At 41.8% G+C, this 17251-nt stretch overlaps 1 protein-coding gene across 2 annotated transcripts in view; it reads right to left on the bottom strand.

The window, feature by feature from the left end:
* Positions 1 to 17251, bottom strand: part of mdga1 (MAM domain containing glycosylphosphatidylinositol anchor 1) — a 167399-nt gene that overhangs the window by 31598 nt on the left and 118550 nt on the right. For both annotated transcript variants that reach the window (XM_076722664.1, XM_076722579.1), the window contains exons 8-11: positions 15721 to 16050; positions 14642 to 14941; positions 8938 to 9204; positions 8618 to 8766 (exon numbers count right to left, since the gene is read on the bottom strand). In XM_076722664.1, coding sequence (XP_076578779.1) covers positions 8618 to 8766; positions 8938 to 9204; positions 14642 to 14941; positions 15721 to 16050 — 1046 coding nt within the window. The remainder of the gene's footprint in view (positions 1 to 8617; positions 8767 to 8937; positions 9205 to 14641; positions 14942 to 15720; positions 16051 to 17251) is intronic.

Below are 17251 nucleotides of genomic sequence, written 5' to 3'. Positions count from 1 at the left end.
TGCTGTGTTATTCCACCCACGGAGAGAAGGATCCATTAGCTGTGTATCTGCCTCTGATCCCAGCTACTTAAAGACCTGACAGTGAGCTCAATCTAATGCATTAGGTCAGCCACTCCACCATAACACCTTAGTACACCCACAGCATGCCATTATCAGGTAATGCATGCAACAAAGTGTGTGTGTGTGTGTGTGTGTGTGTGTGTGTGTGTGTGTGTGTGTGTGTGTGTGTGTGTGTATACGGTCTATAGCCATCACATCATGAGCATTCAGAGTGCAACAAGTTCGTGCACATTATATGCACAATGAATTTAAAACAATCCATGGGATCTTCATGTGTGACTTCATTTGTTGATTGATTTATTGAAATGAAAATCCCTTTTAATTTCACTCATCGTGTGCTTGAAATGTGCATGTTTGCTGTTCTGCTTCTACTCATCCAATCCAAAGATTAAGACTGTGGTAAGTCACAGAGGCACCAATGCATCCCATGACTTACCCTATTATTGCCACAGTACGGTATGCTCTGACATTGCCACAGTGAAATCAGCTTTTCCTCCTGTCCTCTGACAAGTTGACTTCTGCTATTCCCATTGGATGTCTACTCACCACCAGAAGTTCAAACTCAGCTAGACTGAGTTGATCATTTCTATTGACAAGACCATGGTGACTTCTGCTCAGGCTGCAAAGAATCTGGTATGACTCCAATTATTGTGTGAGTCCCACATGGCAGCCACAGCCCAATCCCTGCAAGTTTGTGCTCGGCAACATACTTGGACTGAAATCCTTCCTTCCTCACCAGGCCCTATGCCACTAATGGCTGTTAAATCTTCTTTTCTCAGTGCTACCCTGGCTGTTTCCATTTCAGTTGCTCCAACTTTTTACCCTTTCTTGCCAGTTATGGAACTTTCTTGCACATTGCAAGCAAAATTATCTTTTTTTCTAAACATAAACCACATTTCCTCCCCAAAAGTAATATGCCCTCCTCTCACATTCACATAGACTGTTACAAGAAATCCTCCCATCTGCTGTTTAACTACTATTTCCCTTTGCCCAGCAAACTCTTCTTTCATGATGCTGTTGTGAGCACAAAAATATTAGAGGTTATTAAAGGCTTGCCTTTTGCACCCGAGGATCCTGTTTGCTTGCACTGTACTTGGAGTCATCTAGAAATGTTTGGTTTATCTACTATTGCGCCCACAGAATTACATCACTGCAATTGGAAGGAAGTCAGAAAGAAGAGACTTAACAAAGGACTGAGAAGCAGGATGTTGTTTCACAGGATTTCGCCTCTTTTAATGAAAAGGTAGCAAAGTGACCTTTAGGTTCAAGGGACCACCACATCAAGTAAAGGTTAAGTAAAGAGGCTTCGATTTCTCAAACAGGGATGGGTCTTGTTGAAGGTTCTGGCACTCAGATGCTGTGCTTAAATGCACAGTATGTAATTTCTGTTAGTTGTGGTTTCTAAATGAAATCAAAGGGTGTATTCTGATGACGTTGTGAGGTAGTGTGGGATCATGGGAGTTGCACAACTGTGAGGGACTAAGCAGGCAGGCAGATTTTCACAGAAAAAAAAAAAGTGTCAGTACTTAAAGGTTCTGGGCCCAACAGAACTTAACTCAGGCTATTATAACTTAAACTGACAAAATGAAGACAAGAACAGACCTGACAATGACCTCTGCCAAAAAGGCTCAAGGTATCTCATCAAATGGGAGGAGGTCAAAGTTGTGCTTTTTGTAATATCACACAGGGGGAAAGTAGAAACATGCTTCACCAATGACTGTATTTAAACTTTCTCTCCCATCCACTTTCATAATCACCCTCTCCTACCAATTGTCTCACTCAGGGGCCTCTCTCAAAATCACAGCTGAAGCATAATGTGTAAGTGATCCTTCAAGTGCTAAATATAAGTGTTTTCATTTTTTGAACGCAGGGATGTTCACAGTATTTCACTTTCAACAGGTATCTGATTCTGAACACCCAACTGCAGTCACTTAATTCACAGTGTGCATCCTTGTCTAAATGCAAGGGGTATGTGGACAGTGGTAAGGGAGGCGAGTGCTGGAAAATTTCCCTTATTCACAAATCCAAGTGTTGACAGGTACTGTTATCTTGAATAAATGGAGGGATTTCAACAATGTTTGAAAAATTTGGGATCATGTAAGTACACCACTCAACAAAATATATAATATATATCTAGTTGCTTTTAGACATTTTAGTGCAGGCATGTTTTACCTCTGAGAAGCTTAGAGGGGAAATTTTTCTTTGGTGGAACTGCTAAAAACTCACAGACATCTGAAACTCTGTTCTGTAGTCCTCCAGCTGATCTGCATCGTAAAAGATTTGCTCACTTGGCACCAAACCTGACTACAGAAACTCCTACATTATCATACAGTGTATAATACTTTACATGGTTAACAGTTACACAGTAAAATGCATTGTGCCCTTTTAAGACCAACTTACGCTCACATTCATCCATGTAAACATTTACACACTGCTCATACAGCATATGCATAATTATGTGAAATATAACAGGAAAGAAAAAGTCTGCTCATGTAATATGCATTAAGTGTGTGTTAGCAAGGAAAGATGAGTTAATAATGCTGAGGAGTCAGAGCTTTAGAAGCAAGTTAAACATGCACTCATGCGTGGACAGGGTCTACATACACACACAAACACATTCACACACTTGTTTTGGTCCTTTTTGCAGTGTGTGAGAGAAAAAAATGAACTAGACTAGAAGTATGCACGCATGCACGCACACACGCACACACACACCTACACTGTGTGGACCAAGAAACACACACTGGATCAATGAGGTGCTGAGGTGTGACTCAGAAGAATTCAGCTGCTCCCACTGCAGGTGACAAAAAAACCTGTCTCCCTGCCTCTACCTCTGTCTGCCTCCTTCACTAGGTCAATGGACATCATTTGTGTGTGTGTGTGTGTGTGTGTGTCTGCAAGTGTGTGCATGTGAGACTAAGTGACAGGAAAGGGACAGGAAGAGGGTGAGAAAGATATACAGCATGTAGAGAAAGCACCAACAGAAGAAGACAGTCAAAGTGACTGGAGTGAGTGACTGACATATTTTAAGAGGCAGAGACGTGGCTGGTTGATAGACTGATACAAAGTCCACATACCTCTCTTGACATGTCTGTGTGTGTGTGTGTGTGTGTGTGTGTGTGTGTGCCAGTGTGTTTGTGTGTGCATGTGTGTGTGTCTGTGCCACACGCTTTCAGGGATTTCAGCCAGAGTGTGTTTTCAGCTATGTCTCCATCAGACTGTCAGCAAAGGGACAACAAGACAAAGAATGTGTGAAAGAGGGTGAGCGCGAAGGAGCATCCATGAGATAGAAACATAGACGCAAAGTGACTTGTGTGTGTGTGTGTGTGTGTGTGTGAGAAAGAGAGAGAGAAAAATTTGGACTGACAGCGTGAGAGGAGGCGGCCTCTTTGAATACTACAGAATGTGGGGTTAATCTTTTTATTATCCTCAATTAATGGATCTCTTTCATGACTGACCCGGCAGTTCAGTGATATTGGGTGTGTGTGTGTGTGTCTGTGTGTGTGTCTGTGTGCAAGTCATTATCTGTGTGTGTGTGTGTGTGTGTGTGTGTGTGTGCACTGTGTCTGTATCTGTGCTTGCATAGACCTATGTGCTCTCTTTCTGCCGTTGCGTGTGATTATACGAGCATTCCTGCATAAATTATTCACATATTTGATTTAAGGTACACCTCTAATTCATCATAAATATTTTTAATTTCTCATATATATGATAATGGGGATGTGTGTTTGTGTGACTGTGTGCAGAAAGAACTGGAGTGTAGTTATGATCTGAAGCCAGGTCAGCTGCACAACTTGGATGATACAGAGGCTCCATCGCTGCAGGCAAAAGAGTGGTCGATATAGAGATGAGGTGGAAAGATTTAGAGATGGGAGGAGAAAGGTGTGATGAGGCAGAAAAAAGCAATAAGGAAGGTACAATAAGGATGAAGAATACTAACTGAAGAAGCAGTGAGAAATTTGGCATTAAAGAAAAAACAACACATATGTATATTCTGGCGTGGTAGTGCAGAGAGTCTCCGTAGTACACGTGTGTGTACAGAGTGATCACATTTTTCCAGTCAAGGATGACACAGGTGTTTTCATTAGTTTAACTTTAGCAGTATGCGGTGTAGGGTGCACCACAGCCAGCAGTATACTTACGTAGAAGGCTTGGCCTTTTCTAAATTCTGCACACAAACTCACACAGAGACACACTCCCCCACACACAGTCAGTACGTCCATTACTAGCTGGCTATCGGTACACTGGCTGTTTGGGGCAAATCAACTGGGACTGCACAAACAGTCCAGCTGTCTAGAATGACACGAGGTAAAAACTCGCTTCTCCTTCTGCAGTGGTGGAGGAAGTAAGTACTATCACCAGACTTTAAAAATACGTAACAGAAAGTAAAAGTATCTAAGTATGATCAGGAAAATTAAAGTATTCAAAACAGAAAAATGCCCCTGTGACTGTTATACTATGATATATTATAGATTATTCCTCATGCAATACTGTAAAAGCAGGATTTTACTGTTGTAGTTGGTTGAGGTGGAGCTCAATGATTAATTATTTCGTCCATAAACCAACTGATTGTTTGGTTAGTACAAATTCTAAAAATTGTGCTGAATGCTGTCACAATTACCCAGAACCCACAGTGACACCTTTGCAATGCTTGCTTTGTCCAACCAATAGTCAGAAACGTTTCTGTTCGAACACACCACGAGGGAACGGAAGAGACAGAGAGACGTTCACAGATTCCATTCACAGCTTAGTGAACATCAACTTCACCTTTAACAATCATCCACTCAAAATCTTTTCTCTCTTTTTTAGAAAATTGTCAAATTTATTAGTAGTTGCTGCACATTTTTTCTCTTCAAGCAGCCGCCATTTTGTGTTTTTGAACTGATACATTGAAGCTAAGTTGCCCAAAGTTTTGATGTTGTTAAGTTTTCTATAGACCACAGCTTTCTTGAATCTCCTCTTCCCTAAACGCCACCTTTCTTGATATATAAGAAGAACTCCGCAGCTGCTTTTAAAGCAGAATTTAATTTTCCACACAAATGTAATTCTCCATACGAAGAAAACACTTTATTAATCCTCCGTAGGGAAGATTAGGGTGTTACAGGCAGCTGTAAATATGAATGCAGCATGATATTGACATGACAGAGCACTGCATTAATTGCCACTCTGATGTCAGACATCCATGAAGCTTTGAAAACTGTCTGAAATGAGCCACAAAAGGCTTAGTAAACCGTTTCTCTTGTTGCAAAAAGGAAAAATTATCACACATTAATTATCTCTCACGAATCAAAGTACTCATTTAAGAAGCCCTGGAGGTGGAGTGGAAAAAGGGGTGTAAGGACAGCTTGAAGAAACAACAAGGGCCCGTCAACTCGTTAATTCCTGCACAGGGAAATCCCCTGCAGAGAAAACAAAACTAAATTAAGATGTGCAAACAGGGATTTCACAGCCTGGCAATGAGTCATGGAGCAAATCATGCCTGTCACACAAACACACAAACACAGGTATGGACCCACATGTAAATACACATGAATTAAATATACACAAACTCACGTGAGAAACAGACAGCAATAAAGTGCAAAGGTGAAAGCAAAAGGACGCAAATGTTGTAGCTGTATGTTCAGACCTGCAGTGAAGAGCACTGCTCTATATGAACTGATCTGAATCTTCTTTTATTCCCCTCTGTGTCTGCATGTCTCCCCCGAGAGCCCCTACATCATTTTGTGTTAAAAAGATAGACTGTCAAGGCGTTAAGAGGATGAGCTGGAGAAAGTGTTGCAGAAATAGATGGGTTGTGAAATTGAGATGGTATTACATTTGAATGTTCTCCTACTCTATTTAATAGTCGAGAGGACCAGTGAGATTTGCTGTTTTTCTTTAATTTGCATCTTATTTCTCTCGTTCGCACCCTTTCATTCCCTTCTTTGCTCACTCTCACCCTCTGCTCTCTTTTTCCCCCCTCCCGTCTCTTTAGTGTTGCTCTCTCGTGCGCACACGAAAACATGCAGGTAAAAAACCTTGAAATTAAATTAAACTTTAACAACATTTAAGACATCCTAAACCGCCACTTAATGCAACTCATTATTTTAACACCACCAGCATAACAACTCACTGCGACTATTTATCAGCGCTCTTTCAGTTGCCACGGTTCACACAACATTAAATGCCATTAAGTGTGCACTTACAACACCCTACCTCAGAGCCGGAGAGGGGAAGCAAGAGAGAGGGAGAGAGGAGCACAAGTGGAAGCTAGGAGTACTGAGAGATGACAAAGAAACAGGAACGGTGAATCAGAACAGAAAAGTTGCTGTGTGTGTGATGAAGATACTGGTATATTATTAATATATTATTATTATTAATATTGGTAGGACAGAGGACAAAAGCAGAGCAAACAAGAGAGGTGAGTGAGAGAGAGTCTTCATAGAGCTCAAGCATGCAATCAAATGTGCATCTTCGGAAGGCCAGTGCTCATTATCTAGAGTCTTTCTTAATGAGGTAAGCTGCCAGGTCTTAAAGTAGGAGTGGAATTAGCTATTCATCCGCACAAAAGCAAGCTGGCAGGCGCTACACTCCCTCTGTTTCAGTCTCTCTCTCTCACACACACACACACACACACACACACACACACGCATCCATACACGCACCAATCCCCAGCCAGTTGTGTATAATTCACTATTATCCTTCCTGTTTTCTGACTCAAGGCCAGCAATCTATGAATAGATGTTTGAAACAAAACAAGAAGGTGCCCGAGGTTGCTCTCCTCTTGTGGACAGAGGTTTCCAACTTCAGATCAGGGGCCCCCTAAGACGTTCTCCACAACTGTTAGGAGGTTTGGCTGAGGTGAGAAGTAAAGCCGATGAGTTTCTGGAGGATAGAAATCTCAAAATATAAAAATCAGTCATGATATTGTTCATTACTGGTAGCATGAGTCGGTTTTCAGATGCTGCATTTATTCGTGTGCACTTGTGTCATTTAAAATGTATGCATAACATCCCCCTGAGCATATCCAGTTAGTTCACTGGTTTAAAATCAACTAAAGCATAACGTAAGTGTTGAGGTTTAAGAGGTTATTCCAGTACGTGTGAATCGAAAATCGTGTTTGCGACTGCAAGGTTAATTTAACACCCCTCCCAAGGTTGTGAAAATGAAGTCACGTCAATGCAAAGTCAATCATCCGAGGACAAGATAAAACATGAAAATACCATTAAAAATGGTTCTGTTGTAGCTGTCTCTGGACTGAATTCTGGCTGAAATGGGAGATGTTGGCAATGGAGGCCTGGTCTAACAACATCACATGTAAACACATTATAGTCTGGCTGGCACTCAAAGCTAAAATCTTGCTGCGACAGTGAAGTAAGTTGAAATGCCGGTCAGCCATTGTAACCTTAGTCCTGTGAACACAGGCGCAGCCCTTTAATGGGCTATTCAGAACTGCCCATTCGTCTTCACATCTGTGGACACCAGGACGTGGAAAATGTCTTTGTTTGATGAAACTGAATGATGTGAACTGACTATTGAAGGGGATGCGATGCTGTTAATGAAAAGGCTGTAACAAGAGGCGAGCTAATATGAAAGGTGAAAGGGAGGAAAAATTGAAGAACAGACGTCCGTAAGGTTGATTTTTAAAAATGTGACAATTTGCCCTGTTTTTCCTTTGACATTGACACTGACAGGTTACATTTGGATGAACAAAACATCAAACATCCAAGTAAAAAATGAGATTATAAGCATACAAAATAAAAGAAAATGCTGTGCAAAGATTCTGTTTTTGTTTTCTATACTTACGTTACTGCATAATAAGAGTTTCGTTTGTGTTTGCTCTCTTTTTTATCCACTCTGTTTTATTGAAAGCATTTTGAGATGTGCTCGCTGAGCCCTGTTTACTGTGAATGGCAGAGAACAGTGTCTTCTTGGAAAAAACAACTTCCCCATGCACGAGAACATGAAATCTGGGTAAGAATTACATCAGCATGACCAGTTTTTTTTTTTAAAGAAACTGGGTTATTTTCCAGTAAAAACTGGAAAAGAACCCCAAACTAGAAGCCTTAGAAATGGAGGAGAGGAGAGGAGAGGAGAGGAGAGGAGAGGAGAGGAGAGGAGAGGAGAGGAGAGGTGGCTGTGGCATTGTTGTAATTCAGCGCAGGTCTCTATTGATTGACTACACACACCTGACACTGCCCAAGCTCATGAAGACCATGTTTATTTACCATGCACACTTCACTACATACAGACTTGTGCGTATGTGTGTTCTTGTCAATACGAGATGTGAGCCTGTTCAGTCAGGGTGATGCCAAACTTCCAACAAAAGCGGGTGAGCAAAATGTGTGTCTCGGTTTCAGCCAATCAATGTCGGTCTTTTAAGTATTTACTAAACAAAGTCAGTGAGTTCCTGTTTGTCAAGCCATGTACCTGCCCTGTCCTCTCGATGCGTATACCACAGTCAGTACATGGCCTGTGTGTGTGTGTGTGTGTGTGTGTGTGCATGTTTTTTTGCTTTGAGCTGTGCGTGCGTACCCGTGCTTTCACAGGCTTTTGTATGTGTGTAGGAGTGCTTTACCTTTCGGACATTAACCCAGTAGCCTATGATTCGGTCTGTGGCCTCGGGATCTTTCTGGGTCCACTGCAGGTTGTAGGAGTAGTTGTTTCCTTTCAGGATTCGGACTGGGTTGGGTGTGTCAAAGTAGAACTCAGCATTGTATGGTTGTGCTGTGGGGGGGGGGGGGGGGTGACAAAATGCCACAGATAAATGACACTGCAGAAGGTAACTGCCCCATGTGTGATATGAATATAAGATGGGAGAATGAACAGTAGACAGACAGTTGTACCCTCTTTTCCACAAACAGACAACAAAGCATCGTCTCATATCTGTTCACTCACCAGAGACATTAAATGTGCATGTTGATGTTCCTGCACTATTGCTGACTCGGCACTCATAAGAGCCGTTGTTGGTGGGCTCCAGCTTGAACTTCAGCTCCGGCGTCTCCTTCAGGTCGGGCATGGGCATGCGGATGAAGTCGCCATTACGGAACCAGCGGATGTCTGTCAGGCGTGGTGGGTTTGACCGCAGGACTGTGCACCTCAGGGTCACCATCTGATAGTTCCTAGAGCGCACATCCTGGAAGACTGGGTCCAGTATGGGAGGATCTGTGGAGATGAAAGCACTGTTTCATCTGCCATGCCAATTAATATATGGGTATGAGGCCTGCACCAGCAAAAGAAGCTCACGACATATATAAAAAATATCATTTTAATATATTTGTGTGCTTTTCAATGCATTTATTTTAAAGAGAAATTAATTATTTCTGAAGAATTAAGATGTTTTGTTATACAGTGAATGAATATAGCACATGCTATGTTTTATCCATGATGATGCCAGCACAGGGATTTGTGTGGAACACCCAGGATCAGTTCTCTGTCGTCCGTCTTCAGTCGTGGACGGATCAGAATAATTTCTAAATCTCCGGATTCTTGGTTTCAGCAAATTATCCACTTTTATACTTGTGAATTACTATACCTTTTCTCACATGCTCCCATACACCGACTGTACAACATATTAGGAACACTTACTTTGTGATTAAGCATAATGATGAGGTGAATCCATGTAAAACCCATTACACCTAATCGTTTTCCATTTTAAAATTCATTTCCATCATAAAGGGGGAGATGGAGATAACTGAGGCAGAAAAGTTTGAGAGGGAATTTTAAGCTCAGAGATGTGGACAATGCAAAATGTGGTGCAGCGGTGTACATACATCACCGTCATCCACGTCTCATTTTCTCTGCCTAGTCATCTCATTGTTCTCCGCCGTGTAAATTTCCTCACAGCATCAGAAAACATTAGTTTTGACAAATCATCCGACACAAAGCAACTGTTATTACCGCAGGGAATCAGGCATTTCTGCGAGGCACAATCCCATCCCTGCTGTTAACCTATCCTAACCAGCTGTAATTAACCTGTCAGCAGCGATGTGTTGCTCTGAGGTTAATGACTGACTAGCTGCTGTTGCCCTGGGGTCAGCCAGGACACAACGCAGCCAAATGACTCTCCCACAAATCACCAGTCAGCTAGTTCACCCCTGGCTAATCATGTAGATGATAGACAAGATGCTAATAATGGTATTGTTGCTCTAATGGTGATGAGATCTGGTGTTAAGGCCCCCAGAGGTGAGGCAGCATGACTAGAGTCCCTTATGAATCAAGTTTATCAGACACAGATGTGTAATTACAGCCTAAATGATATTATGCCTGTAATTTAGACAGATAGGACCATGGATGAGCTACACTAAGCAGGAGAGACAGAGACAGACAGGGAGATAGCATAAGGGTCAGGGACTGAAACAGAGAGAGATGCTCGTACTGTGCTCTTTATTGCGTTTAACCTACATAAAAGGTGCAATAAAAATAAAGTCTGATTAATTCATACTTGCTATCTTTTTCAAATGAGACGAAGCTCACTGTCACTGTCATTGTTAGGAGACAACCACAAAATGGCTTACACATTTTTACACAATTAAAGTCTATTTTTTTTTTTGGTATAGGCACAGATATACACAACCAAGCCAAATCCACAGTTTACCATTCTGTGCTTGCACTCGACTCAAAGGAACATGAGTACGCACCTGCATGCTAAAAAGACTGGAAACCACCATAACATTTAACTTCTCAGCTATGTGTTGCTTTTGTTTTTAGTCTAGCCTCCAAGCATGCAGGCGCAACATATATACAGCTCCCCGCTGTCTTATGTGGAATCTAAATTGCCATTCACTGCTGGGTGTGTTTTGACCTCTTGAAATGACTGCGTTACCTAAACTTCCTGAGGGATGGGTGAGCTGTCAAAGGTCATAGTGTAATCCTATGGACTGATTAGTGTATGGTCACATACCCTGCTCCTGCTTATAAACACACATATGCATACTGATGGCTATCTGACTTTGGAATCAGGTGGCAAGGGTAAAAAAAAAAAAAGCAGGCAAACTGAGCTGGTTTGTGAGCAGTTTATAAATCATTCTATCCCCAGCAGAATTTGGTTATTACAATCCCTTACCTGGCCTTTCCTTACTTGGCCATTTCAACAATTATGTAAGTTTTGTAACAGTATGTGTCACTTTCACAAGTCTTGGGGTTGCTTCAATTTCTAATCCAACTTTTCCAATTCTCTGGAGCTTTGTTTTTGCATTTCTTTGCTGCTCATTCAGGACTCACAGCACCACAATGCAATGCTTCATAGTCAGAAGACCATAATCCATGTAAGCACGCCATCGCTATCTGTCTTATTGAATGCAAAATGGATTCCATCCGGGAATGCAACACTGACCAAGCCAAACATTTACATTACACAAAGAGAAAATCAATTTACATGAGACTGTGAGAGGGGGGAGGTGAGTGGGGAGTAAGGTGGGACGGAGGAGGAGAGAAACAGCTCTTAAAGGAAAAGACAATGAAGAAGACAAATGACAGGGAAAGTGCGGTGTGAAAGTGAGAGAAGTCAATGATTGAGTATGGGAGCTGGGGAGAGAATGAGAGAATGCAGGATGCAGAAAGGGAATGACAAGACAGAGAGAGGTCCTCTCTCATGGCCAGCAGTTAGCTGATTGATGATGATGAGAATGGCAATGAGGAAGAACAGCCACCTCTCACGGAAGGAAAGTGGGCAAGTAAAGAAGGGATACAAGGCAAACAGAGGAAGTGGGGGAGGTGAGTGTGGCAAGAATCTGCGTATCCACTTAATTATATCTGCCATAAAAAATGATGGCATCCTTTCCTCGCATCGATCAACAGCGCTAAATGGAAGGAGACAAAACAAGCCTGATAAAGTAAACAAATGAAGTAAAATGGAAGCAGGGCGTAAAGACGAGAAGGATCTGTTTGTCCACAGTTGGCTGTAGCTAAGCAGTAATATCTGCTCTTTTATGGTGTTTCTCTATCTGCCCACCTGGTTCTCCCTTTTTCATCTTTTTTTGCGTCCCAATCATTCAAATCTTTATCTCAACACCTCACCATGCCCTTTCTCCACCATCCCTAACCCTGCTTTCCTGTTCGAAGCGCTCCCCCTCTCTCTCCCTCGGCCCTGCTCATGTATCTGTGTCATCTCTCTGTTTCGTTCCCTGTCCAGAGTGGGGTGGCCACCTGGTCCATTAATCAGACTTGGCCAGTGTGGACAGCAGAGCTCACAGAGTTTTGCCCTTCCGCCCCGCCTGCATTAGCAAGCCCTGTAAATCCTTCTTGAAGAGAGGAGAGGGGAGGAGAGGGGAGGAGAGGGGAGGGGAAGAGAGGAGAGGAGAGGAGAGGAGAGGAGAGGAGAAGAGAGGAGAGGAGAGGAGAGGAGAAGAGAGGAGAGGAGAGGAGAGGAGAGGAGAGGAGAGGAGAGGAGAGGAGAGGAAACTGATTTAAGTGTGTTTTTATCAAGTATGTCAGAATGGGAAATTGGTCGTACTGGGCCCATTATTCTCAGACAAACAAATAGTTGGTTCCATTTTGAAATTAAACTTTTTTTTTCTTGAAATTTGATAAAAGCTGAAGTCCCTAATTTTTTTCTAGGATATGCTTTTAATTGCTCTGTCCACCGATATAAAAAGGTCTCTCTCTTGCAGTTTTGCTTGCCCGGACTTTCTGTAAGAAATCCAATAAAATGCGTCAGTCCTTGCTGAAAGTAGGACAAAAACATCAGTCGATCTCAATTTGGGCTGAAGATGGTCACTACTCTAAATTGCTTGATAAATACATACCTCTTCTTTTCCCTCTCTTTTTGAACCGTTTGTACTTCTATGTGCTTTAGATGCACTCTTCTTGTTTTTGGTATCTTCATATTTTCCCAATATCTTGTGCATTTCATCACTTTAATTAATAGTAGCCTTTTAACTTGACCGTGTACACAGGGCACACTGGGAGAGTGCTGAAAGGGTTGAATTGAATACTGATTTCTTGTTAACATAAATTCACTTAATTAAAACAAGCACTTGCTAATGCAATGATACACTGCTGTGCAAGTTTCGTCCAAAAGCAGTACATAAGTGGCTCCTCTAGAAACATTTTAAACCAGTGAATGTTTTGCTGAGTTTTAACTAAGTTATTAAACACTATGGATGAAGAAACAGCAGGATGAATGTCCTTAAATTCCTCAGTTCAGAACCTCTTAGAGTCTAACAATTTTAATACTGGATTTTGGTCTCCTCAATGGTGGTGTCATGGAGAAGCTCAGACTCAACCAATTACCCTCTGTAAGGATTATTTTCTATAGGTTATTATGTCTGATTTTACCCTCTGGTTCCACTATGCTACAAGAATAACAACACTTTCACTCAAGGAAATTCAGCAGGGGACCCTGTGTTACAGCTGCTGATAACAACTTCTATGGTGTGCTGATTCTGCCCACCAGGTGTGCCAACATTGTATGTGTAACCTCCTGCTACCCATACATATTATTTTTCCTTGGAAGCAACAGCAGTGGGATTTTGTTAAGAAATACAAGGAAAAGTGACGGACGGCTGCTCAAAACCAGCAACTGCACGGCAAGCACATGCAGCTCTGGGTGACAAATGATTTTATATGGTTTGATGAAGCATGAATAAGGAAGCCTGAAGTATAGTTTGCAGAAAAATCAAAATCAGACTTGTATTTCACATCACACTCTCTCCACCTGTTCAGTTTCAACATTGCTCAGCACAATTCAAGCACTGCAGAAGTAAGTAAAAGTCTGTAACCTCATGGGAGGGGAGAGGGTATTAAAATTATGTGTTACTTTAGCGAGCCAGATCCTATTCCTTTCTCAAAGTACGTCCTGCGGGAGTTTTATAATGACAGACCCCACTGGAGTGCTCACAAAGGGGAAGGGGTAGGTTTAGCGAAAACAGCGTTTAAGCCGTAGAGGTGTGTCCTCCTTTCCTTTCAGCCTCCATTTTTACACTCTGTACATTACCATCCATTTCCCTATCTGTCTTAAGGGTACAATGTTTCGTGCAAAGTGTGAGGATAATGCCATTGTTGAGGGTGGGAAGAAGAAAAGTGCAGTTTTTTAATGGATCTCTGATATTACCATAGCAACAATACACACTGTTTATGCCCTGTGGAGGTCTACACAAAGGTAGCATTAGGTACCTTTTATACTTTCATCAAGCTTGATGCCGACCAAACATTTTCTGTCTACTGGTGCTACCATTGTTGTTGTTAATATCCTCTACCTGCTGTAATCTTTACACTTTTACACTACTTTATTTTACACATTTATTCTAGTTGTGAGATTCCGTGTTTCTGTTTTATATTACTTTTGTTTTATTTTCATATATAATGCATTTTTCTTTGTACTGCTGATATTACTACTTCTTTTACTGTTTGCTGCTAACATTGCCCTGGGATCATTAAAGTTTCATATTATCCTGTCTGATCTTAGTAGTAGACAAGCTGCAGCAATAATAGCATTTGAAGGCAGTCGTAACCAATCTGGACTTATTTACAGGAAATTACATGGAAAGAGATGGCATGAGTCCTCTGAACAAGTAACCCGTCCTTCAGTTGCTTGATGTAAACAGTGGTGTTGTAGGCTGTTGCCGTGAGTTTCAGAGAACATGATCTGATCCACACTTACACTGCACATTGAGTTGAACCTGTGCCTCTCTGCGTTTGATGTTAAGGCCGTTGTATGGGGCAGTCTGGCACCGGTACAGCCCCATCATGTCCCGGCTGATGTTCTTTAGCCTCAAGCGGCCGTCGGGCGTCTCCACCATGGTCTTTCCTGCTGGCATTAGCAGGTCCTTTTCTGTTCGTGACCACAGTATAGGTGGACGTGGTTTGCCATCTACCACCAAGCACACCAGCTCCGCGTTACCTCCCTCTCGGACACTGACCACCTGACCTCCTGGTGGAACCGACAGCACTGGAGGAGAGACTGGAGCAGGAGGCAAGCATGCAAAGAAACATAAATAATGTATTTGAAAAGAAGGACTTTACAAATAGACATACAGATCTTGGATTAAATAGATAAGAATTATCCTATAAAATACATTTTTTATGTACAGTAAGATAAAGCAAAAACCTGAAGAAATGCTGCCTGAGAGATTTCAAATTTTTTAAATTGTAAAGTTAAATTAATAAATGCCTCAGTGCAGGAGAAGTGCACAAAGAATGGAAAGGAAGTCTGTTGTCATAAAACAGGTCAGGAGGTTGACATGACTTAAAAATTACAGATGTTGTGAACAGAGCAACTGTATAACAGAAACAGATGGAGAATAAAAAAGGTTTGAAAGAAAGTGGCATTTACAAGGCCAATTTTATTCGACAGTCTCACAGTTTCAATGCCACACAGGAACGTCAAAGAAAAAGAGTGCTCTGTATTAAGCGCTAACATTATGGTTAACCACAGATGACGAACACGCACGCACGCACGCACACACACACACACATACACACACACACACACACACACATAAATAGTTATACGTCACTATAATTCTCGCACCAGCTGAGCAACAAGCGGTAAGCTGCATGAAGTAATAGATAGTTACAGAGAATACCATATTAAAGTTGTTACCTTTTGTTCAAAATTCCTACATTAAAAGCCCTATTTTTTATATTGTATACATTAGGCAAATACAGAGAGTGCAATACTTTACTTAGAAACTCATGGAAATTTGTCTGAGAGAGATGTGAAAAAAAGGAAAACCTCACCACTGTTCTGAGAGATGTTGACATCCACACGGAGCTCCGGCACCCGGCTCCCTGGGAAGTTCGCCACACAGCTGTAGGTGGCCAAATCTCTGAACTTCATGTCTACAATCTCCAGGCTGCTGGTGCCTGGTGCCATGTCCGGGTCACTGCGTAGCAAGATCAGGCTATCCGAGTTGAAGACAGGTGCACCGTTCTTGTACCAGGTGTAGTTGACCTTGTCCTGTGGGGTGGCATCAACGTGGCAAGACAGCTTGAGGTCCCGACCCATTTGGATGGTCTCGCTGTCCTTGTTGGAGTCAGGTGTAATCTGGAAGGTCAGGTTGCTCATTGCTGTGTGTGATGGTAGTGGGGTGAAGAGGAGTAGAGAAGAAAGGGTTAAATAGATGATACAGCGTGAGAGATGTGCTGTGGGAAAAGACCCAAATGCATTTAAAGCAACTAATAAAGAAAAACACAATTTTATTCTAAATGTATAACTTACTTCAACCTAATCTCTGACCTCTTTCAGGTTGAATGAAAGCTTTAGATGGAAACACTTTGTGGAACTAACCTGTAATTTGCTCACTTGCTCGGAAATTCACATTTAGCAGGTTCTGCAAGGGGTAGCTGTTATTATTTTTATATAGTGAGGATATCAAAATAACACCAAGAAGAAAATAACACAAATACATGCATTTGCAATATGTGTGAACAAGTATACAAAAAGGGTAACAGGCCAAAATTATCATATGTGTTATCAGTCTCTTACCCACACCATAACCTTTGTTTGTTTTATTTTGAAAGTCTACCTTGGGAGCGCGTATCTATGTATGTAATGCCAATAAAGTTTGTTGAGATTAGTTGAATATAAATGAAATTTGAATTTGACAAAGAGATTGAAAACAAGTTTGAGAAATGACATCAAAAGACAAAAAAAATCGCCAGAGAAGTGTGAGGGAAGGAGGAGAGTGAAAAGGCAATTAAAGTAAAAAAGTGGAGGGAGGAGGGGGAAGATGGCTAATGCAGGACCATAGATGAGTTTGCAACATAGTGTGTGAGGAATAAGAAGGGGGCAGAATGACAACGAGAAACCAAAAGAAAAAGGAAATTGAAGAAGAAAGAAAGAAAGAGACAGAGAGGAAGAAGCAAATTGTGAAGGAGGGAGAGACAAAAGGAGCAAGATAGAGAATAAAATAACACTGGGACAAAGAGGAAGGGGGGAACAAAATCAAGGACAAAGAGTAACTCTCACACTGTCACATTTAATTTTCAGTTTCAAAGGCTGCGTTTCCCCAACAGATTTCCATGTTGAATACAAAACAGCTCTCTGTTTCCCCACTAAGGCGAGAGACTTAGTGGGGAAACAGAGTCTCTCGAGGAGGAGAGCGAGGAGGAGAGGAGAGCTTGATTTAAACTCCTTTCCAGCCTGTTAACAAGATGCTTGGGTGGAGCCATGGACGTGAAGCAGTAACCATATGGTTAACATGATCCTGCAACTTCACCTGGTTAGAGTGGAGACAGTGTGTGTGTGTATGTGTGTGTGTGTGTGTGT

The sequence above is a fragment of the Chaetodon auriga genome, chromosome 1 (assembly GCF_051107435.1).
Source record: "Chaetodon auriga isolate fChaAug3 chromosome 1, fChaAug3.hap1, whole genome shotgun sequence".
Classification (NCBI taxonomy): Eukaryota; Metazoa; Chordata; class Actinopteri; order Chaetodontiformes; family Chaetodontidae; genus Chaetodon; species Chaetodon auriga.
Note: the sequence above shows the minus strand (reverse complement) of the source record. Positions and strands in the feature narration are given on the sequence as shown.